We start from the raw sequence: 25,624 nt of genomic DNA, 5'->3' as shown, positions 1-25,624 counted from the left end.
CATGCTGTGTTCACGATGAACTCATACTTGTATATGTTGGAGAAACACTATAAGGTTTATGATCCTTTGTACTAAGGGAGTTAACATCTGTGGTTCCAAGTACTCATAAAAAGTCCAAAAGGTCCAAGACATGAGACAATTTTCATTTGTTTTTGTTTTTGTGTTTCAAGACAGGGTTTCTTTGTGTGGCCTTGGCTGCCCTGGAATTCACTCTGCAGACCAGGCTGGCCTTAAACTCACAGAGATCCGCCTGTCTCTGCCTCTCGAGTGCTGGGATTAAAAGCATGCACCACCACCTCCTGGCAACATGAAACCATCTTTAATTGTGATAAAACAAAACACTTGAAGCATGGAAGCCATGGTGCAAGTTGTTTTAAAGGTGAATATCCAATTGCACGAAGACTGGCTAGTCTTTGAATGCATCCACCCAGAAGCATTCACTGGAAACGTACTTCCAAAGGCAAAGGTGTTGCAGATGATGCTCAGGGGAGGTGTTCAAGTCACAGGCTAATATACTAGTGCCAATTAATCCACACATGGACAACCAAGGGGCTTGAGGGTGGACTTGGATTTTTTTTTTTATTCTTATTGTGTCCTCCTGTCTTCTACTGTGGGATGCACAAGAAGGACCTTTATCACAGGCTGGTGCCATGCTTTTGGACTTCCTGACTCCAGAACTGCGTTCTTTACAAATTACAGCTCCAGGAACTATGTTACAGTATCAGAGAATGAACTGAGACGCACTACAGCAAACCTGTGATTTCCCACCTATTCCTTGTCTAATGTGCCACAATTCTTGGTGTATTTGAGTGCTCTGAGACATGGCAGACAGAAAAAAATCTGGGGCTATAGCCTTAATGAAATTAAAGAATATATTACAACTATAGTAATGCAGACTTTTATGCATTTAATACAGGGCATCTCAGTAAGAGAACTGAAGTTCAAAGAAAGAGCAAGTCATCAAAGATGAAGTAACTTCTTTAGGAATTACTGCTACAGGAGCGAAACACCCATCTTCCAGACACTGCTAGTTCCCTGTTAGTCACTGCTCTGAACCAAGGCAACCCTGTGAAGACACAGACAGTTTACTTGCTCTTCCATCATCGGCACCTGGAACTGGGCCTGACTTATCATATTATTTTCAATTAATGCTTACCAAATGAATGCAAGAACCCTAAAAAGGCAAATACTCTTGTACAGCAAGAGTAATGAGAATGAATATATCGTTATCCATGGAATGTTTTATAAAAATCAAAGAGCCCCAATCAGTAAAGGAAAGCTCTTTATGAATAATTGTAGGCAGTAAGTACGGAAGGAATAACAATGAGGTAGTCCCGGTGTATAAACCCCAATTAACCAGTGAATGAACTGGTTAGGTATTGTTCACCCATGGCTCAAGCCATCAGATGAAAGGCTGATACAAACTTTCATAAAGAGAAGTCTGTTGTCACCATCTAAATCCAGTGTTCATTCTTAGGATCATCAAAACTGAGATAATCATTGTGCTTCCCAACATGCCATGATATGAATTGAAGTACATACTACCTATAAGATATTCTTGTCCCAAAAGCTCAACTAAAATTTACATGAGAGCAATTCTCTGCCCTGAACACATATCAGAAATGCCAGGGAGGCTTTTTAGTATACATTTGCCTGGATTCTACCTCTCACCAACTAAAGCAATAACTGGTAAGTCTCAGCTATGTATGACTTTTTGTCTTATTTTATTCCCATTACACATAATAAAAGGTTTATATTAAATAACTACATCAGAGATAAAGAAGAAAACAAAGGGGATAAAGGAATAGGGAGAAATAGGGTGGCAGAGAGAAGAACAGAAGGGAGGAGGGGAGGAGGGAAGGATGGCAAGAAGCAGAAATTTTACATAACACATTCTCAAGGGAATCCAGAAAAACGAGCACTTGGGGACATATGAGAAGAACTGTAACTGTAAGAACAGACCTTACAGATCTTAGAAATTGAATGGGAATAAGTTAGACAGTTACCCACTCATTTTTAGTATTTTGTCTTTTGCTCTTAATGCAAGCCATCAATATCTCTCCACCTTTTCTACCACCACCACTCTGTCATCTATTTGGGCACATGTCTGGCTAATTACAGAACAGACCTGGCTTACTGTGCTACTTATATTCTCCCCTGGTCTCCATTCCTTCTCAAGTTCTTTCTATATATGTGACTGGGATCAACCAGAACTCATTAATCTGGACGCAAAGGATCTACTTTACAGAATATGAGCATGCCTCAAACTTTAATGAGTCATTTAACCCCCTGGAGAACCTTGTTAAAATCAGCTTCTGAACCTAGGCTGGAGTTTGTTAATCCATCCAGAGATGATGCTAACGGAGCCAATGACTTAGACTGAGGCACACGTAGAGGTTATCTAACAGAAATGTAAGAGGAGTTGGGCTGTAATTTGAGACAGTCGAGCTGTCAATTCTGACTCAATAAAGTACACCATACAAAAGATATTTTTAGACAACTGCAAGGATTTTGTTATTAACGAAGATTGGATGATAAAAAGAAATGCTTCTAGTTTTATTGGCTGAGATTATGTGAAAAAATACCTAGTTTTAAAGAGCTTAATGAAGAATATAGGAATGAAAGGACATAATTTGCCTCAGAAACAGTTCAGAAAAGAAAAGAAAACTGACCAGTCTGGGCAATGGCTAACTGGGCTTACCATCACTCTTTTATAAACATTTGATACTTTCTCAATGAAAACATTAGTAGCTCTACACTCCAAATGATACAAATAAACAGAATAGGAGGAAGATAGTGAGGCCTGTGCTACAAAGCCCAGCTACTCTGCTTTCTGTCTCTGTGATTTTTGACTGCTTGGTCTCACAGTAATGTTTCAGACGTAAATTATCCTCCATAGGTTCATGTTTCAGCTTGTGGTCCCCAACTAGTGCCACTTTTTGGAAGGCTGTGTAACCTTCAGGAGGTCTTTGTGGAGAGAGGGACCCACTGCAGCCAGACTGGAGGTTGGACAGCCAGGCCCCCTCATACTCTCTTAGCCTCCTGAACGCTGCACTGTGACCAGCTGCTCCACTCTACCGCAGCCACACTTCACTGCCACGGTGGAGTGCCTCCCTCCTTAAACTCCCTCTCTCCCTGTGTCCAAAGACGCAGCAGGGAGAAAAGTGATTAATTCACTCATGTAAGTGGAGTCAGTTTTTCGTGAATGATTTTTTTCACTTAGCATGAATAACATCCTTGTTGTAGCATACCTTTCATCCCTGTTGCGGCACATCACAAAATTTCCTTCTATTTTAAGCTAGCTAACATTCTATTTTATGGATAAATCCCCTTCTGCTTTCTTATTTGCTAGAGGAGACACTTCATGTTATCTTTTAAAATCTGTTAAGAACTGTGTTCTCACATATGGCATATCTTGGCCTGGCCCTTGAGAATGCAGATGCTGGGTACAATATTAACTGCTTTAACATGCTGTGACATCCTTAGTTCCTTTGTGGTTGTCCTAGTCATCGCTCAGAATGGTAGTGAATTCTCAAACTATTACATAGCTTTTTCTTGCCTTCAGTTCTGTTTTGTTCTTCATAAATTTTGATGCTTTATCATTTAATGTATAACTATATGAGCTTTTACTAATGTGTCTTTCAAACAGTCTTATAGCTTTGCAGCTTTAAAGTATTCCTCTGATACTTGTATAATTATATCTGTTCTCTTTTAATTACTGTTCCTGTGTATTATCCTTTTCCCTCTGTTGTCTCTGGGGCTAAAGCGAGTCTCTTATAGACTGCATGTTCATATGGACCAGATGATTTCTTGTCCTATACTTCCAATCTGTTTCTTAGAGAGCTTTACTTCTAATAATGGAGATTGTTATCAATATAGAATTTGTTTTCAATATCTATAAGTTATCAGTCCCTCATTTACTGGTATACTTGTTTTTTTCATGTTTTTGTAACACAGTGTTTCAATTTCTTTACTTCCTTTCATATATATTCTATGTTTTCTTTGGGTTACTATAAAGATTACATTTAACATTTTAAGGCTATAATACTCTAATTTGAATTTATATCGACTTAACTTCATTAATATAAAAGAACTATTTTCCTTTATTTCTGTCTTCACTCTCTAGTTATCGATACTATAAATAACATGTTTATACATTTTTGTCCCCAAATAGAATGTACTGTTTCTTTTAAATGCACTAATCTTGCAAATTATGTGGAAATAAAACAGTGTTATAAATTGAAAACAATAATAGGAAAATTTGTATTTTAATGGAATATATCGTAGGGGAAATGGAGTACCATTCACATCAAATGATTGTCTTTTAAAATTTAGTATTCTACTGGATTTCCCATCAATATTTAGGAAAAATGTAATACAATGTGGTTTACCTTTCTAGTTTGACCGCATTTTCTTTTTTCTGCTTTCTTTGTGTGTGTGTTTATGTCTGTGTGCACACATCTGTATCTGTGCACACATGTGTAGGCTACTGGACAACCTTTGGTGCTATTCTTTGGGCACCATCCACCATTTTTATTTTTCAAACAGCATCTAGCTCTGGCCTGGAGCTTGCCAAGTAAGCTGGACTGGCTGGCCAGAGAGACCTAGGGACTGGCTGGTCTCTGCCTTCCCTTTGCAGTGCTGAGATGACAAGTGTGTGCCACAGCACCTGGCTTTTTCACATAGGTTAAGGGATCAAACTCAGGTCCAGAACCTTGCCAACTGAGCCATTTCCTTAGTCCTCATTGTACTTTCTTAATATCTGTTCTAATACAGATAATGGAGTATGCAACTCATATTAACATGGTTTTAGTTAAACTTTTATTAAGTATTAACAAGTATCATCTGCTAAATGTATTATGATCAGATGATTAGGATAGGTCATAACATCTACTTTAGAGTAGACAATGATGACATCATTGTACTCTCTTTCCAGGATCTGCAGCACTCACCCTAACTGTGAACCAAAGTATCACACCACAGACTTGTTTTGCTGGCTGATGGATGATACCACAATGATTTACTGTGATCTTCAGCAATGGGGTTGGGTCTTGAATTACCTCGACAATGAGTAGCTGCTTATATTGTTTAGACTCTTTAGTTCCTTCCCTTACAAGATCTTACAGAAAATGTTACCATTGCTAAAATTTTCAAGTCATTAACAGGAAAAAAAAATGCATCATGAGCTGTTAAGAATTCTTCAAGATGAAGATTTTACACATTGTTCTATGGATCTCTATTTCTGAGGTTTGCAGTATATGCTTTACAATTGTTTAAACAGCAAATCTACTCAAGGGCCCAAATCTGTGGCTGTTAACAGACTATCCCTATTACATATAACAATCCATGGTCTTTAAACAACCATGGGATTGATGATGTCAATCTTCTACCTCACTATCTTACAAACTACTTGTAAGAAAAGATCATGTGCTCTTAGCTTCTATTAAGCAAGAGATCCTAAAAGCATACATATGAATAAATGACTATTAACTAGAGCTAAACTCATTTCTCTCACTATAACAAATCTTATATATGTTGATCCAAAGAATAAGTAATATTGTAAGATTGTTGATATTCATTTTTGCATGAACTGGAGTTAATATTTATTGAAGTAAAAAAAATCAATATGAACCACATATCTTAAAACTATGAGAATTAAACCTAGAATAATGCAGTATCTACAATGAAGTAATATTACTAATATTTTCAAATTCAAAGATTAGTTTTAAATTTTAAAATATCCTAATATTTTTAAACTTTATTAACTGTGAACTCAGCTTTTTTAAAAAAAGTGCCTTTTTCCAATGTCTTGTAAGATACTTATCATTTTACCAAATATATGAATGAGAAAAAGGGTTACATTTACAGGTGATACCTGTTAATTGGTAATTAAACAGGATGCATCTCTATACACTGTGAACATACCCTTGTATAATGATTTTGATCATTCATCCAACTGGTATTTGAAAGTTAGAACTCAAAAGTTCGTATCTTAAAACTCAAAACCAAAGCAGAAGAAATAATAATCTGAGTACCCCTGCTAGTACTTTGTCTACCAACATTAACATTTCTTTTCATTTTTTGGTTGCCTGACATAGGATATTAGGAAGCTCCAGGCTGTCAAATTCCTAACTCTCCTGCTCCCACTTTCTAAGTATTAATTATCCGTGTGTGCCACCTGGCCTGTCTTAACTTTTTAAATAATACACCAAGTGAATACTATCTTTATTTTTGAGGTGAAGGGCCAGCAGCTTCAAGACATTAATTCAGACCAAGCTGCCGGTGGGCAAGGCCATAGCTATTAGCTGAAGACAGTCCTGATCTGTAAAAACTGTCAAAATGCTCTTGTATTACACGCATTACTAATTACAGTGTAACCAAAACTACAAAGTGTTCATATTTTATGAGCATTAAAAACAAAATCCAAGAATAATAGAGTAATTTAAATGACATATATTAAGAAATGTTGCTGGGCAGTGGTGGCACACACCTTTAATTCCAGCACTTGGGAGGCAGAGGCAGGCGGATCTCTGAGTTCAAGGCCAGCCTGGTCTACAGAGCGAGTTCCAGGACAGCCAGGAATACATAGAAAAACCCTGTCTTGAAAAATAAGAAAGAAAAAGAAAGAAAGGAAGGAAGGAGGGAAGAAAGGAAGGAAGGAAGGAAAGGAAAGAAGGAAAGAAAGGAAAAAAAGGAAAAAAGAAAGAAACAAGAAAAGAAATGTTAAAAAAAAAGCAAGCTGAGTAGAAAAGGATTCAACTCATCAAGAAAAGATATTCAACCTATAGAGGAACAAGCATTACATGTCTTTTATTCTCTCTTAATATTCCTCTTTGACTCTTACACTGATGTATTTAAATATTTTATCTTCTCAGAAGAGCAAAAGGAACTGCAGTATCCTCTCTGATGCAGGCTACTTGGCAATGTATAAAGGCCCTCAACAATAAGGGGAAATGCTCACTTTCTCCATAGCTGTTAAAGTGCTCACACTATTCTGCATCTTAAATCTAATCTGCACTAACTGATTAATTCAATTGCTGGCTAATATTTAGTATTATTAACCATCAATTATTAATTAATTTAGCAATTAATACAAATGATTTTAATTAATTAAGTAGTCAAATGAGAATATTCAGGATCCTCTAAAGTAGTTTTATGCAAAGGAATCTTGGGAGACAACTTACAACAATCTGGAGGTTACAGCTCTATTACTTCACGGCAAATGTTTAACTTCTAAGTTCAAGAAAACTGTCCAATTTTTATCAATGGATACATTTCAAATATTTATTTTATTGCATTTGTATGGATGGTTAGCCTGCCTGTATGTCTCTGTATCACATCTGTGCCTGGTGCCTATGGATGTTAAAAAAGTGTATCAGAGCCGGGCGGTGGTGGCACACGCCTTTAATCCCAGCACTCGGGAGGCAGAGGCAGGCGGATCTTTGTGAGTTCGAGGCCAGCCTGGTCTACAGAGCGAGATCCAGGAAAGGCACAAAGCTACAAAGAGAAACCTTGTCTTGAAAAACCAAAAAAAAAAAAAAAAAAGTGAATCAGATCATCTGGAATTGGAGTTATATATACTCGGTTGTCAGCTACCATGTAGGTGCTGGGAATTGAACCTGGGTCCCCTGGAAGAACAGCCAATGCTCTTAACTACTGAGCCATCTCTACAGCCTTGAACATAACTTTAATTTGTTGCTTTATTAATATTGTTTTGTTAAAATCTTCTTTAAAGGTATTAGGAATAACTGTAAAGTTCCTTTGCAAAACCAAAAGGATCTATAACAGCTTTACTTTACTACACTATAAAACAGTGCATGCTAAAAAATGGGAGTTTTCATTTAAATTATAAAAAGTAAATTAAACTTATCAAAACTTAATTCATCAATTGAAAATATTTTTAATAAAGTAAAATTAACTTTTCTTTGTTTATACTTAATTTTTAAAGACAAAGTCTTGATATATAATAGCCAGGATGGGCACAGCCTCATGACCTTCTTAGTTCCTCAGTGCTGAGATTAGAGGCTCATGCTGAGTCTGATTTTATGATGAAAATATTTAGACAAGTTACCAGTATTACTTTTAAAAACTGTAATTACCTTCTTAATCTTTTAATTATAAAGGAATCCCAGCCATCTTTACTATTTTGGTCTTGCTAGTTTTATCCATCCTAACAGAAGCTAGGTTTATGGAGTGTGACTCATGATGAGCCCTCTACATTAGAAGGAACGGGAACAACGAGTGGAGAAATTATTTTTATCAACACACAAACTCGTAGAAAATATTGTGAGTTTTTTGTTTACTTATAGAATTTTTTACTTAAAAAAGCCATCCCCTGCCAGGTGTGGCCGTGCACATATTTTCTCACCACCCTGGAGGTAGCGGAAGGAGGTTGGATCTCTCTGAGTTCACCAGCCTGTTCTACACAGTGAATTCCAGGACAGCCAAGACTACACAGTGAGACTGTGTCTCAAAAAAACCAATGAATAAATAAGTAAATAAATAAGTAGGTAAAATAAAAAGCCATCTGTCATGTTCAATTGGCCTCATAATCTCTTATCATATTTTATGGATAAATTACAAAGGAAAATAGCAGCAACCATGCAAAAGACAGAATATTCCAGAATAGTTGTTCAACTCATTACAATTTATACCATTAATAAAGAGCCAATAGACTTCACATGCTTTTGGGGTTACATTCTTAAGGCAAAAGTAACTTCTGTATATGAGGGGAAAAAGGGTAAGTTTATCAAAGCAAAAACAAAGGAACAACACAATACAATAAGGATCACTGGCCTGTATTTCTTATAGCATCCATCTCCTGTGAGACAAACAGAAACTGCTCTAAGTTTAAAATGACTGAAAAACAAAACCAAAGAGAACAACCTTGAACTGGACTTGGTGACAGAGAAACAAAGTGCACTGAGGGACAGTTGTAGAATAATTCATGACATTGAAATGTGAATGATGGAGAAGACTGGAGCATTTAATCAATTTGAACTTTTAAAACTGATTCATGAACTTTGGCTATACACAAGAATATCTTTATTCTTAGCAAACTTCTGACATATAGAAGAAGGTCTGATAATGTATACAGCATTTAAATGGTTAAAAATCTGCATGCATGTGAGGAGAGGAAGAGAATTACAATGTTAAAATCTGATAAACCTTGGTAAATAAATATGAAAAATTCTGTGTACTAATACTTATAATTTTTCTGAAAGTCTAGTAATATTTAAAAATCATCCTTTAAGAGTAAAAACCATTATGTGGAGATTTTTCACTATAAACAATTAACATAATTTTGACAAAATGGTAGAATTAGTGTGAGTGCTTTGAACAGTGACAGGTGAAGGAGCTCATACAGAATGCAGTTCCATATACAATAATCTGTTCATCTAAACACTGCCTGCTACGAATTTTTTTAAGAGGAAACTGCATTAAATTGTGCACAGTGATACCCTGGCAGAGCCTGGCATCAGTTTTATCCATCAGGATTGCACTTAGTAATATGGTCTAATGTACAATCTTTTTGCAGTCAATCAACAACTAATTAACTACATGAACGCTTAAAGGCTGAGGATGCGCTTCAGTAAGTCTGATGCCCAGCACTGCAAAAACAAAACAGAGACTTAAGCAAAAAACATGCCTTTTGAATGCATACTACGCAGAACAAGTGAAGGTATTTTAATTTTCATCTTTTTTTCTAATTTCCCACAACGAAAACAGATTACTTTTCTAGTAAGGAAAAAAAAACACCTTAAAAAGAGTGAGAAGATCTGAGAGGCAAGCAGACTTCCTGGAATTTGAATTGTATAGCAAAGCACATTCCACACTGATGTCTATGCATTGCCAAAGTTCTTATAAAAGGATCTCACTTACAGCTGATCTTGAAGCTCCACAATGATATATTCTAACTGTTCCTTCTCCAACTTGTGGGCCAGATCAGAATCTTCAATCCTCTGAAGTAGTACTTTGTTCTGAGAGACAGATTCAGAAAGTTGGTTCTCACGAAGTCGTAAGAGTTCTTCAAGATAACCCTGGAAACACAATATCACAAAGATAATGTCAACTGCAAAATTCTAAGACATCTTAAGATAAATGCTGAGCACCACCAGCATTATTTCCTTCTATTTTATAATGAAACATATATTACTGATGAACGATTTTAATCATATATAGAAGCTTAATATGCACTCTCCATTCTTGAATGTTATTTGGGAGGAATGGACTGGGAGACAGGGTCTAGTTATATATTCCCAGATGACCTTGAACTTCATCTCCTGCCCTTGCCTTCCCTGCCAGAGTGAAAGCGTTATTTAATGCACAGGACTTAAATCAGACTTCATGATGATAAACACAGGTTTTCGAAGTCCATGAATATCTAATTAGAAATATCAATACTCGCCGGGCGGTGGTGGTGCACGCCTTTAATCCCAGCACTGGGAGGCAGAGACAGGTGGATCTCTGTGAGTTTGAGGCCAGCCTGGGCTACAGAGTGAGTTCCAGGACAGGCTCCAAAGCTACACAGAGAAACCCTGTCTTGAAAAACCAAAAACAAACAAACAAGCAAACAAACCAAAACAAATATCAATACTCTAAGTTACACTTTCTATATACAAGGAACCAACTCCAGATCCCACTCATTAGGAAGAAACGGAAGGCAGATGACACCTTCAAAGTAATCACTGCTTCTCCTGGATTGGTGGGCACTATATATTTGATGCTTACAGAAGTTAATCAATAAGTTAATTAGACAGTAGGTGCAAGGCAGGTTCCAAAACTAACTATACTATTAACATAATTGGTATAAAACCCAAGAATCTAAAAATACTATTTCATTTCTGGGTATGCATGCCCATGTTTTCTGCTTCATTGGAATCTGCTTCTTTTGTCTTCTCCTGACAGACTCCAAGGTTAACTGCTTAACACTACCAGGGCCTTGCTTGTTGAAAAGATTTCTTTTGGAAACAGAAACAACTTCTTTCTTCTGTTTCAAAGACCAAAGTTGTTGGTTTTTGATACTTCCTTCTTTCAACCAGTAATCAACTTCCTCATGTAAATGAAGTTATTAGTGACTAACAGAAGCAAAGGTCTGTGTTGGCTGGAGCATGGTGTAATGACTGGGTAACGAAGGAGTCACCTGTTTGACCTTTTTCTCACTGAGAGCACAAGAGATTCATGACCAAAGTATGACTTTACAAGTGTCTTTGGCATCTAGCTTCACTTCTTTAGGCATGCCCCAATAAGCCACTGCCAAATCAAGAATTCTTTCCCACATATTGGCTAGAGATCTCGTTGACAGATATTTTCAAGACTAGTTCAAGGCACTGTGTAAACACTTTAGAAAAGTAGACCAAAACAGAAGAGGCAAACAGAATAGTAAGCAAAGAAGCTACTTTTTAAATGTCTATCTTTTACTATTGAGAAATTAAGATATTCCCAGGATTTTCTTTCCACATTGTTATCTATCTATCTATCTATCTATCTATCTATCTATCTATCTATCTATCTATCTATCTATCTATCTATGTATCTATCTTTTTTATGTGTGTGGTAGTTTTGCCTGCATGAATGTTTGTGCACCATGTGCATGCCTGGTCCCTGTAGAGACCAGAAGAGTTTCCAGTTTCCCTGTAACTGGAGTTAGAAAGGATTTGGCCTGTCTTGTGGGTGTTTGGAACTGAACTCTGAGGTACTCTAAAGAGCAGTAATCTAACCACTGCATTGTCTCTCCTTCCACCTTGTCTTTAATGTTCTGGAGTTTTCTGGAGTTCTGGACCAGGAACACCAAATTCTCCCTAAAATCACTAGTTCCATGATCTCTGGCACCATTTTCAAGCTCATCTGAATTTGGCTTGAACAGTTGTTTGTTCTTATAATTCTGAAAGAAAGGTCTGCTTGGTACATAATTCTGCCACATACTCAGTGTCTTAGGGTTTTCTATTACTGTAAAGAGACACCATGACCATGGCAACTCTTACAAAAAAAACATTTAATTGGGGCGGCTTACAGTTTAAGAGGTTCAGCCCATTATCATCATGGCAGGGAGCAAGACGGCATGCAGGCAGACACGGTGCGGGAGCTGAGAGTGCTACATCTTGCAGGCAACAGGAAGTCAACTAACTGTGACACTGAGCGAAGCTTAAGCAAAAGACCTCAAAGCCCACCCCCACAATGATATATTCCCTCCAACAAGGCCATACCCACTCCAGCAAAGCTACACTTCCTAATAGTGTCACTCCCTATGAGTTTATGGGGGCCAATTACATTCAAACTACCACAGTCAGTATCATTGCAGCTTCAGTATTCAGCCTGATACTAGTGTATCTCTGAAGTTCCAGGATTCACTGCACACTCCTGTACCTCTGCAGTTCCAGTATCCACTGCACACTCCTGTACCTCTGCAGTTCCAGTATTCACTGCATACTCCTGTACCTCTGCAGTTGCAGTATCCACTGCACACTCCTATACCTCTGCAGTTCCAGTATCCACTGCACACTCCTGTATCTCTGCAGTTCCAGTATTCACTGCACACTCCTGTACCTCTGCAGTTCCAGGATTCACTGCACACTCCTGTACCTCTGCAGTTCCAGTATCCACTGCACACTCCTGTACCTCTGCAGTTCCAGGATTCACTGCACACTCCTGTACCTCTGCAGTTCCAGTATCCACTGCACACTCCTGTACCTCTGCAGTTCCAGTATTCACTGCATACTCCTGTACCTCTGCAGTTCCAGTACTCACTGTACATTCCTGTATCTCTGCAGTTCCCTTTCTGTGAAAGCTGTAAGTCTTCTCTAAAAGGATGCATCTCCTGACATTTATCTTCAGGAAGCACGATGTTTCAGAAAATTTTAAAATTAACAGCTGCCCCCAAAGGTGATCAAAATATCCTTTCATGATGCAAAAAAAACTTCTCTGTGTATTTCCGAATGTGGACTGCCCTAAAGTCTTGGATGCCTTTCACTTTTTTGTAGTAAGTTGTTCAGCAGTATGTACAACTTCAAGTAGGAAGTTTTGAAATGTGGTGCAGTCAAGAACTGGGCCACCCAAGGTACTGGATCCACATACATCTTGCTTTACTTTGCAGTTCTCAAATGAGAAACAGTATGAGCAGTTACACTCTGCCACCATGAGGCTAGACTTTCTCTGAACAAATAAAATTCTGCTTTCTTTCCTTCAAGTAAGTCTACCCCAAGTACATCTCCTTTAAGTACCAGTTCAAATGTATGACACTGATAAGCCAGCCATTCCTACTTTTGAATTCTCAGTGTTATTATCTCATTTGCTGTTCTTATCTGCTAGATTATTGTGCCTGTAGCTGAGATCCTGTAGTTGTTTGTTTTTTGAGACAGGGTTTCTCTGACTGTCCTGGAACTTGCTCTGTAGACTAGGCTGTCCTGAAACTTAGAGATCTGCCTACCTCTGCCTCCTGAGTGCTGGGATTGAAAGTGGGTGCCATTATTCCTGGCTCATCTCTGAGTTTAATTACCTTCAGACTATAGGACCATGAGGGACAGAACCCAGAAATCACAGAACAAGAGCTGCTTCTGGCAGCTTGGAGCTCCCATCCTGCCCTGCGGCCTTGATGTATGCTGTGAAACTTCAGGTCCTCTACTGATTTTTTATTCATGTGAATGTAGATGTATGAGTTAGTTTGTGTACCACTATACATGCAGGTTCCCCACAGGGGCAGGAAGATATTAGTTCCCCTGGAACTGGAGTTAAGGGTGTGAGCTACTTGATGTGGGTACTAGCAACTGAACCTGGATCTTCTTAAGAGTAGCAGGCACTCTTAACCACTGGGCCATCTCTATAGCCCCTAAAGGTATTTTTAAAAATATTTAATTTTGTATTTATGTTTATGGATGAATTTTTGACTGCACACACGTGTGTTCCATGTGCATACCGGGTGCCCATGGAGGCTAGAAGAGGGCTTCAGATTCCTGGAACTGAAGCTACAGATTGTAGTGAGTTGCCATGGGGGTGCTGGGAATTAAACATGGGTCTTCTGTGACAGCAGCTGGAACTCTAACCACTGAGAAATTTCCACAGCCCCTAAAAATAATTATTTTTAATTTGAGAAATTTCATATGTAATTTAAGGCAAATCTTGGTTAAAAATTCCCAAGCCTTGTTAATAGTAGCAAGTATATACCTCCTAGCTTTGAAATAAAGATCTATTAGAAAACTTACTCTATGCAATTACTTCTCAAAAATCACACAGATATTAACATTTTAGCATAACATCAGGAGGTAGTATCATATTTTCATTAGACTGCAGGCTTATTGGCTATGAACTGCTGAGTGTCATAGTCTAGCTTTGCCACTTACATCACAGTACATGCTATCTCATTTGTGACATTAACAAAATGCTCCCTTTCTTTTAGCTTCATGACACCTGTTAATAGAGGCTAGTATTATTTGCCTCTGAAGACTGGTTTCCATAGTAAATTTCATATATTTACTTTATAATTGAATCTCAATGATTGAAAATAATTTTATAAACAAATCTTTTTATGTATTTATACAAATACTTTCAAACAGCAATTAAAGAATATATTATTCATTATCTCAGTTAATTATCACTACAGTAGGAGTCAATATAATGATATTCTATAATCTGGAGGAAAGGTAGTATCTTGAGATATGTGTTTATCAACTCCTTTTCTTCCTGGTTTTTATCATGAATGTTGTCTTAACATATTGCTTAGTTTCCCTGAGTTTTGTATGTATTCTTTTGAAACATGTTTTTTTCATCTACATTGATGAGTTTAGCTAGTCCATTTACTTTCAATACTATATATTATTTCATTGTATGAATATTATAGCATTGTGGAATACTTTTGTACACTGTGATTATGTGTTGCTCTCATTGGTTTAATAAAGGGCTAACTGGCCAATAGCTAGGCAGGAAGAGGTTAGGTGGAAGAGCCAGACTGAGAGTATGCTAGGATAAAGAAGAGTGGTGTTGCAGGGCGGTGGTGGCGCACGCCTTTAATCCCAGCACTCGGGAGGCAGAGCCAGGTGGATCTCTGTGAGTTCGAGGCCAGCCTGGGCTACCAAGTGAGTTCCAGGAAAAGGCGCAAAGCTACACAGAGAAACCCTGTCTCGAAAAACCAAAAAAAAAAAAAAAAAAAGAGTGGTGTTGTCAGCCAGATGCCGAGGAAGCAGGATGTGCAGAAAATGAGTAGCAAGTCATGAGTGATAGGGCAACACATAGATTAATGAATATGGTTTAATTTAAGTTGTAAGAGCTAGTTAGTAACAAGTCTAAGCTACCAGCTGAGCATTTATAATGAATAAGAAGTCTCTGTGTGGTTATTTGGGAGCTGGCTAGTGGGACAGAACTGACTTTCAGGACAGAGAAAGTCCACCTATAAATGGCATTCAATGTGGGGCCACATGCATCCATATAAAGACTGAGAAAGTTTGAAAAAAAGTTTAGAGCTGAGTCAAATTGTGGCTTCCTGGTGACCTCCTTCTCTCCGGTAGGCTTGGTGCTAATAGAGGTGTGGCTCTTTTAAGAGGCCTTGCCTCCAAGCACTTGTATGGGCTTTGTGAGCAGTGGATGGGACAATACTCGATAGCATAAGACTAGGTAAAAATGCCTATAGCAGCATGGAAACAAAAACTTCCCAAAGTTGGGGTGGTAAATATGACTCCTGCCAGACCATGAGGCTAGGCTCCCAGGGAACCAAGTCGGGGGAGCCACTTGCCAGCATGCTATGAGCTAAGCTGCTCAGTGGTTTTAAGTTTTGCTCAAGCAAACAGAAAAGATTACAGATACACAATAAAGACAGATCCAGACAGAAGAAACCTCTAAACAGGTTACAATGTGTTTAAAAATGTACATAGGCTTGAGAAGGAAATGAGAAAGGGTATGTACAAACCTATGTACATAGAAAACAATAGTTTATTCTTTTCTCATAGAAAAGAGAATAGTTTAAAAATAGTAAAGTCTTAAAAAAAAGAAAATAGTATGAAGGAAAAAGTCACATAATGATGGAAAATACAAGGGAAGTCTAGATTCTGTATGTTATGAACAAGCAACAGCTGCTAAGAGACATTGGATTATGGAGGCTGCTGGATTAATCCAACCTATATATTTTAAAAATGTCTTGACTTCAAAATGGAAGTCAAAAGGTATGTTGTTTTGGGTAAGAGGTTATGCTTTTGTTCCCACAGAAAATGAAAGGCTGTGGATTTGTTCAGGGTTGAAGATCAGATTTGATTGAGGAAGACACCTTGAAAATCCTGGCTACAGACATAAATAAGTAAACCTAAAAAAAACAAAAAACAAAAAACAAACTACAGGATAGGTGACATATATTTTACCTGCTCAAACATAAAACAAAAAAATCATCTTTGGATGACTTGTGTACAACACACAGTCTATACTTGTATTAATGTAGATATATATGTTACCTTTGAAACTTTACATATTTTCAGAACAAAGGGACCAGACACCAATGAAAACAAATGGCTCAAGCGATCTAGCATCTCAGAGTGCCTCTACTGCAGTTCTCTCATGAGTTCTGTAACCAGAACAGCTTCAAGGCTGTTGGCTAAGATGGTCTAGCTGCACAGACTACTCCAGCCAAGACTTGACCATTATCTTGATTTTTTTCAGGGTCCCCTAACGATGCCAGCACCCTTCCCCCAGACAATAGGAAGCAGTCTAGAGAAAACAATGCCCGCATTCCCAAAAGATGGGTTATGGATGTTTGTCATCATTTAAAGGGGGTTGGTTACAAGTTGTTATTAGTCATGGTCAAAAAAAAAAAGCTAAATAAAAGAGTTAAATTCAAAGAGCTCTTTCTAAAGGAAAATAGTGGGATATAATATAGAAATGATGAGATAAAAGGTTAGATTATTGAATCTACTTTAATCCAAAAAGCTACTATTAATCTCAAAATATTTTACATTGGTATGGATTTTGGTTTACTGATATAAATTTAAGTTATTCTTGTTATACTGTATGTATGTTTTTCTACTCTTGTTTGGGGTATTGTGCTTATGCAGTTCATTTAAAAATGTAATGTATAATTAAGAAATACAGGTTAGTAGTCATCTATAATAATCAAATTTGTAGTCATAAAAGGTATATTTTCAAGGTTTAACAGATATATTTAGATAGATAGATGGTCTTCAAACACTTCAAAGACCTACAAAATATGGCATTTACAATGTTTAATAACTTGAGGCTTTTCATGATAGTGAGACATGTCTGCTCCTGACAGCACCAATTTACTTTAAAAAAAAAAGATGGGCATTAAAGAATCTCTGTATAGAGTTTGCTTTCTTTATGGCAAAAGCTAGCCATTTGGGTAACAAACTGCCCTTGCTTTAACTGCTGATAGTGTGTTGTCCAAACTGGACCAGCAGGACACAAAAGAAAGTGACTGCCAAACTTTGCCAAGACAAGGTAGGCCATTCCATCAAAATTCCCTGCTTCTCAAAAATGTCTGCCAGATATCCTAGGCCTAAAGACCAAGGATGGATACCCCAACATTACAGAAGAACTTTGGATGACTGTCCAGGTAGCCAGATGTCCCTGTTGTTAGTTAATATTACACCCTTCTGGGGTCTTTGATGGAGTTAAAGACTGAATAATTAGACTTAAAGTTTTCCTTAGTTATGATAAAAAGTAAATCAGGTATAAAACTTTAGACTCACAATGGTAAATAGATAATAGAATATTTTCTCTAATTCTGTCAAATACAAGTGGACTGTATATTGTAACTGCAATTTTTACTTGATAGTTGTTTTTGTTATATACTAGTTTTATTATGGTAAAGTTAAAACCTTCCTTTTTAATTAGACAGAAAGGGGGAAATTCTGTGGAATAATCCTTTTGTACACTGTGAATGTGTGTTGCTCTCATTGGTTTAATAAAGGGCTAACTGGCCCATAGCTGGCAAGAAGAGGTTAGGTGGAAGAGCCAGACTGAGAGCACATTGAGATGAAGAAGTGTAGAGTTGCCAGCCAGATGCAGAAGAGGCAGGATGTGTACAAAATGAGGTAACAAGCCATGAGTGATGTGGTAACAAATAGATTAATAAATATGGGTTAAGTTAAGTTATAAGAGCTAGTTAGTAACAAGTCTAAGCTACCAGCTGAGCATTTATAATGAATAAGAAGTCTCTGTGTGGTTATTTGGGTGCTGGCTTGAGGGACAGAGCTGACTGGCAGGAAAGAGAAAGTCTACCTGCATTACAGCTTAATCCCTGTCCAGTCAATGCCATTAGAATGATTTCAGAATTTTCTTGATACTAACAATAATGCTATAAACACAGTTATATGTTTCCTGGATCACATATCACAGTGTTCTGAGGAGCAGAATTGCTGGGGCACAGGCCCCATACATTCTCAGTTATCAAATGTCTAATTGTTCTTACTACCATTTTTATATTTTATATTAATCATATTCCTACCATGCATTATACTTTTATGACTTCACACAGATATCAGTTCACTGAAGAATATTACTGGTTTGTCTAGAATTAGAAACAGTCACTATGTGGTAGGGAGCACTGTTGTTAAAATAGTTGCTACAGTGTATCTCCAAACCACAGATCTAATGATTTCATTAGTCAGTTCTGGGGAACAATTTTTAAAAGTTCATTTTCCAAAAGAGTGTAAGTGTATCAGTTTTGATACTTAAGAAATTTTTCATTTCAGTTTCCTAAGGCACTGACATGGAACTATTACAATTACTCTCTAATAATTACTGGTAAGATTTTGGTTACTTTTTAGTTATGCTGCCTACTCTCATTTTAAAAACTGTTTATCTGTCTTAACTTTTTAGAATAAATTATTCTGCCATGGATTTTTCTGTTTCATTGGATGTGGCAAATAATTACCATTCTTTTGATTTTGTCCATATCAATGATTTTATTATTTTCCTTCCTTCGAATTGTTTGTTCTCTGCCTATGTTTTAGATAATTATCTTTCTAATTTCATTCTTCTAAGTCCTACAGATAATGGATAATTGCTATTTATAACCATCAATATGCACTGTTTTCAGTTGCAATTATTTCTATTTGTTTCTTTTGCCCTGTACTTTAGAAGTTTTACGTGATATACACGGGTGATAATGAACTGTGTGTTGATGTTGTAGTTTGAATGTGCCATGTTCCCATAGGCTTATGTGTTTGAACATCTGATCCCTATCTGGTGGTGCAATATGGTAAGGCTTCAGAAGGTGAAGCCTTGCTGGGGAAGGTGAGTTACTAGGAGCAGGACTTGAGGTTTTAAAGTCTAGCCCTACTTCCTGTTAACTCTCTACTTTCTGAGTTTGGATACAATTTGACTAGCCTTATGGTCCTCTCAATATGCCTCTCCCACCTCTGCTATATCTTCCTCATCATGATAGACTGCATGCCTAGATACTACAAAACAACATAAACCTTTTCTCCCTTGAGTTGCTTTTGTTAGATATTTTATATCAGCAATGAAAAAATAACTAAGAACTGCCATCTGCCTTTACTGCACTGTGATACTGTGATCACTATTATCTCTTTGCAATCAGCATTGCACTGTAGTATGCTTACTGGAAGTTACATAGCTATTCCATTTGTGCTTGACAAGTAGGCACATTAAATTAATTAGTTAATATTAATAATATTCTAGTCATCAGATTTTATATATTTTAGATAAACAGGTGAAGGAAATGAATAAAACCACCCAAGACCTGAAAATGGAAACAGAAGCAATAAAGAAAACACAAACTGAGGGAACACTGAAGATGGAAAATACTGGTGGCCTTTAGAGAGCCTTCTCCAAGACTGCACCCAGGGTATGCAAAAAAAAAAAATCCATGAATGCAGGAAGGGCTAGACTTTTTCTATCTGAGGGATATTCAAGAAGGGAATACATGCTTTCTGATGGTAAGTTTATTAATTGTTTTGTTAAAGTTTCCTACATTCTTATTAATATTTTCTCTACTCAATCCATAAATTACTCTGAAAGACATTAAAATAACCATAATTTTGGATTTGACTATTTCTTCTGGATATTCTATTAATTTTAAGTTCATAATTGACACATTATGAGATGTACATGAATTCAGCATTACTTTATATTATTGGGAATTGTTCTTTTTTTAAAAGACAGTATCAGTAGGTTGCATATTGTGTGTGTGTGTGTGTGTGTGTGTGTATGTGTAACAATAATGACTAAAGAAGAAGGTGTCATGAATTTCAGAGGGAGAAGGGGGAACATAGTAGAAGGGGGAGGGGACAAGAAGAGTGGAAATGATGTAATTATACTACTTATAAATGAATTCTCAAAAATTAAAATATTTAAATGAAAAGACAATTATTACCATACATAGAGACTTATGCCCCTGATCCTAGCACCCAGGAGGGTGAGGCAGAGGAATTACTGCAAGTCTGAGGCCAGTTTATTCTACTCCCATTCTACTGGAAGCCACACCAGTACTAGGAACTCCAGTTAAAACACCACCCACCACCCTCTAAGACCCCTTAAGCCCCACCCAGCAGTCCCCAATAGCACTCTTTCCATGGGCTCCATATTCCTGCCCACAAACCCTGGTAGAAGACTCTCACCCAGGAGCCCCAGTTAAGACACTGCCCCCTAATAATCCTTAAGCCCTGCCCAGCAGTCCCCAACAGAATCCCCTTCCCTGGGTTCCATATCTCTGCTCATAATCCAGCAGACAACTTCTGCTCTACTGTAGGCCACACAGGAACTCCAGGCTCATGGAACTTCAGAGAACACACCAGTATCCAGAAACCCAGAGGCCATGCTAGTTCCCAGAATCCCAGAACCTCAGAAGCAAAGGGAGCACCTAAAACCCTAGTGGAGACATACTATTGGACCTGAAGACTTGCTGGTCACCAGAAGCACAGGACACTCAGGCCAGAAGACCCAAGAGGAAACAGAAAGCAAGGGGGGGGGACATCCAAAAAGCATCCATCCAATGAAGATAACTTCAGAAATCAGCACCAAAACTGATAATAACCCCAAACCCAGATGACTAGAAGCCAGCATAAGAACATAGTCAACAACACCCAGGGCAATATGGCATCACCAGAGCCAAGCTATCCTACTACAGCAAGCCCTGGATATTCCAACACAATGGAAGCACAAGAAAACAACCTTATATCCAATCTTATGAAGATGATAGAGGCCCTTCAAGAGGAAATGAACGAATCCCTTAAAGAAATTCAGGAAACACAAACACACACATAATAACATATGAATAAAACCACCCAAGACCTGAAAATAGAAATAGAATAAAGAAAACACAAACTGAGGGAATCCTAGAGATAGAAAAGCTGGCGGCCATTAGAGAACCTGTTCCAAGATGACACCCAGGGTATGCAAAAAAATCCATGAATGTAGTAAGGGCTAGACTTTTTCTATTTGAGGGGTATTCAAAAAGAAAACATACTTTCTGATAGTAATTTTCTCTTTTATTTCATCTTGAAAAAACCTCTCTCTGAAAATCTGTCTCCACACAGCTATATTCTTCACATAGCTACATTTTCTATATATCTTTTCTATATAGTTATATATCTCATCTATATAGCTCTCTTCTATCTATCTATCTATCTATCTATCTATCTATCTATCTATCTATCTATCTATGTAAAATCTCATGGCTCTCTCACACAGTTCTCATAGCTCCCTCATATTATCCAACTCTCCTCCTACATATCTCTCTATATCTCTCTTCTACATCATTTATTTATTCTTCATTTTTATATACATCTCTCTTCTATACATATTTCTTCTCTTTATTCTGTTGTATTTCTTCATATACTATTACATCATTCATTCATTCTCTCATTTATTCATTTTCTCTACATATATATTTCTGCCCTACATACATATCTCTGTATCTGTATTCTCTACATAGCTCTATCTGCATCTATACCATACCATTCATCTTCAATAGCAAAAGTATGGACAAATATGAGTTGCATTTTCAGGGTCTGACCCATTCTAATAACATATGATAAGTCACATAGTTTCTCTCAGGCTAGGAAGGTTGTCCTGACCAGGCATGGTAAGTAAAGCAGGCACATAGCTCTGATCAGGGTTCCCAGACAGTGACATTGAAATTTAGGACTTAAACAATAAATAGTTAGTTGGCTGAACCTTGAGGTGAGGAGTATGTGCAGAAAGTCAATTGCTGCAGGGAGTTTATGTCTTAATGTTATCAGCTTGACTTTGGTTCAACAAACAGACATTTGGGAACTTGCCTTTGTGCATATTTTGCAGGGGCAACTAGTCTATTTTGAATTTGAAAAAGCCCTCTTTGTAGCTGAGCATACTGTCATCTTTCTATGTCAGTCTGAGTTATGAAAAATATCCTAGTATTATTTCTATTCATTAGAATTATACAGCTTAAGCAGAAATCATCTTTCTGACCATCCACAGCTATATGTGTGCCCAATAGATGTAATATATTCACAAGTAAACACATAAGCAGTGGAGAAAATAACCATAGCTGTTTTTAGAGAAGATATGTATGGCATATGAGAAAAACTACAAACCGAAACAACCATTCATAGTTTGTAACCCCATGGTCATTGCCAAATGGTGCTCCCCATCAGAGAATTATTCATCTGGTGGGTCAACACCTGAACTATCAATTGCCATCTGCTATATATTGCCACAGCCTCCAGCAGGAAAATTTAGGTAACTGAACACAAATTATGGATACAAGTATCAACAACAGAACATAAGATACAGAAGAAAGAATCTCAGGCATAGAATATATGATTGAAGAAACTGATAAAGCGGTCAAAGAAAATGTTAAATATAAAAAGTTCTTGGCCGGGCGGTGGTGGCACAGGCCTTTAATCCCAGTACTCGGGAGGCAGAGGCAGGCAGATCTCTGTGAGTTCGAGGCCAGCCTGGTCTCCAAAGTGAGTTCCAGGAAAGGCGCAAAGCTACACAGAGAAACCCGATCTTGAAAAACCAAAAAAAAGTTCTTGGCACAAAACAGCCAGGAAATCTGGGACACTATGAAAAGACCAAATCTAAGAATAATAGGAAAAAAATAAGAAGAAGAATCCTACTTCAAGGTCCCAGAAACTATTTTCAACAAAATCACAGAGGAAAACTTTCCTAATCTAAAGAAGGACATGCCTATAAGGCACCGGAAGCTTATAGAACATCAAATATATTGGACCACAAAATAAAGTTCCCCTAACACATAATAATCAAAAAATGAAATGTACAGAACAAAGAAAGAATATTAAAAGCCACAAGGGGAAAAAGGCGAGTACACATGAATGTAGACCTATTGGAATTACACCTGACTTCTCAATGGAGACTCTAAAAGTCAGAAGAGCCTGGAAAGATGTCCTGCAGACTCTAAGAGACCACAGATGCCATCCTAGACTAATATACCTAGCAAAACTTTCAATCACCATAGATGGAGAAAACAAGATATTCCATGATAAAGTCAAATGTAAACAATATCCACAAATCCAGCCTTACAAAAGGTGCTAGAATGAAAACTCCAACCTAAGGAGGTTAACTACAATTCATGAAAACAGAAAATAACACACACACACACACACACACAACACTACCACCATCACCATCACCACCACCACTGCCAACAAATTAACAGGAATTAACAATCACTGATCATTAATATCTCTCAATATTAATGGACTCAATTCCCCAATAAAAAGACACAGGCTAAAAGAATGGATACAAAAACAGAATCCATCCTTCTGCGGCATACAAAAAACAGACCCAACATCAAAGACAAACATTACTTCAGAGTAAAGGGATGGAAAAAGATTTTCTAAGCAAATGGACCCAAGAAACAAGTTTGTGTAGCTATTCTAATATCTAACAAAATAGACTTCGAACCAAAATTAATCAAAAGAGATAGGGAGGGACAGCTCATACTCAGCAAAGGAAAAATCCACCAAGATGATGTCTCAATTCTCAACATCTATGCCCCAAACACAAGAGTACCCATATTAGCAAAAGAAATACTATTAAAGATTAAATAACACATTAATTGTGGGAGACTTCAATACTCCACTCTTACCAATGGACAGGTCACTGAGTCAAAAACTAAATAGAGAAATACTGGAGCTAACAGATGTTATGAACCAATGGACCTAACAGATATCTACAGAACAGTTTATGGAAACACACACACACACACACACACACACACACACACACACACAAACACACAAATACTTTCATCTCAGCACCTCATACTTGGTTACAAAAGCAAGTCTCAACAGATACAAAAAATTGAAATAACCCCCTGCTATAGGACCATCATGGATTAAAGCTGGATTTCAACAACAGAAACAACAGAAAGCCTACAGACTCATAGAAACTGAACAACCCCCTACTGAATAACTACTGTGTCAAGGAAGAAATGGAGAAAGAATTAAAGACTTCCTAGAATCCAATAAAAATGAATGTACAACATACCCAAATTTATGGAACATAATGAAAGTGGAGCTAGGAGGAAAGTTCATAGCACTAAGTCCCTACATAAGGTATTTAGAGAGGACCTGAAAGCTCTACACCAAAAAGAAGCAAATGTAGCCAAGAAGAGTAAATGACAGTAAATAATCAAAGTCAGGGCTGAAATCAATAAAAATAGAAACAAAGAGAACAATATAAAGAATCAGTGAAACAAAGAGTTAGTTCTTTGAGAAAATCAACGAGACAAGCTTTTATCCAAATTACCAAAAAAAACAGAGGTACTATCCAAACTAACAAAATCAGAAATGAAAAGAGGAACATAACAACAGACACTGAGGAAATCCAAAGAATTATTAAGTCATACATCAAAAACTTGTACTCCCAAAGGATGCTCAATCATACCACAAGGACACTTGCTCATCTATGTTTATAGCAGCTTTATTTGCAATAGCCAGAACCCTGAAACAACCTAGATATCCCTCAACCAAAGAATGGATAAAGAAAATGTAGTACATTTACATAATTAAAAACAATGATATGAAATTTGCAAGTAAATGGATAGAACTAGAAAAAAAACATCCTGAGGGAGGTAACTCAGACCCATAAAGACAAACATGGTATGTACTCACTTATAAGTGGATATTAGCTGTAAGTACAGGATAACTATGCTACAATCCACAGACCCAGAAAGACTAAGTAACAAGGAGGGAGCAAGGAGAGATGCTTGGTTCTCCCTGGGAAAGGGAAATAGAAGAGATTTTGTGGGTGGAGTTGGGGGGGGTAAGTATGGAAACATGAGGGATCAGTTGTGGGAGATTGTGGTAGAATATAGTTTTAAGGTGGTTACTTTTGTTTATGTTGCATTTGTTTAATTCTGTGAAGCTGTGTTACTTTACCTGTCTAAAACAACTGATGATCTAATAAAGAACTAAATGGCCAATAGCAAGGCAGGAGAAAGAAATAGGCAGGGGTAGCTGGCAGAGAGGTATATAAAGTCAGACAAGGAGAGGAGGACAGCAGGGGCCAGCCACCCAGCTACACAACCAGCAATAGAATAAGAAAGAAAGAAAAAAGTAAAAGCCCAGAGGCAAAAGGTAGATGGGATAATTTAGGTTAAGAAAAGCTGGCAAGAAACAAGTCAAGCTACGGCCAGGCATTTATAATTAAGAATAGG

At 37.4% G+C, this 25,624-nt stretch overlaps 1 protein-coding gene across 4 annotated transcripts in view; it reads right to left on the bottom strand.

The window, feature by feature from the left end:
• The window catches only part of Rundc3b (RUN domain containing 3B), a 164,974-nt gene that overhangs the window by 19,188 nt on the left and 120,162 nt on the right, over positions 1 to 25,624 (bottom strand). For all 4 annotated transcript variants that reach the window (XM_059257287.1, XM_059257288.1, XM_059257285.1 and 1 more), the window contains exon 8: positions 9,883 to 10,040. In XM_059257287.1, coding sequence (XP_059113270.1) covers positions 9,883 to 10,040 — 158 coding nt within the window. The remainder of the gene's footprint in view (positions 1 to 9,882; positions 10,041 to 25,624) is intronic.

Source organism: Peromyscus eremicus, chromosome 3 (genome assembly GCF_949786415.1).
Source record: "Peromyscus eremicus chromosome 3, PerEre_H2_v1, whole genome shotgun sequence".
Taxonomy (NCBI): domain Eukaryota; kingdom Metazoa; phylum Chordata; class Mammalia; order Rodentia; family Cricetidae; genus Peromyscus; species Peromyscus eremicus.
The sequence above is the reverse complement of the archived record's forward strand: the minus strand, read 5'-3'. Positions and strand labels throughout refer to the sequence as shown.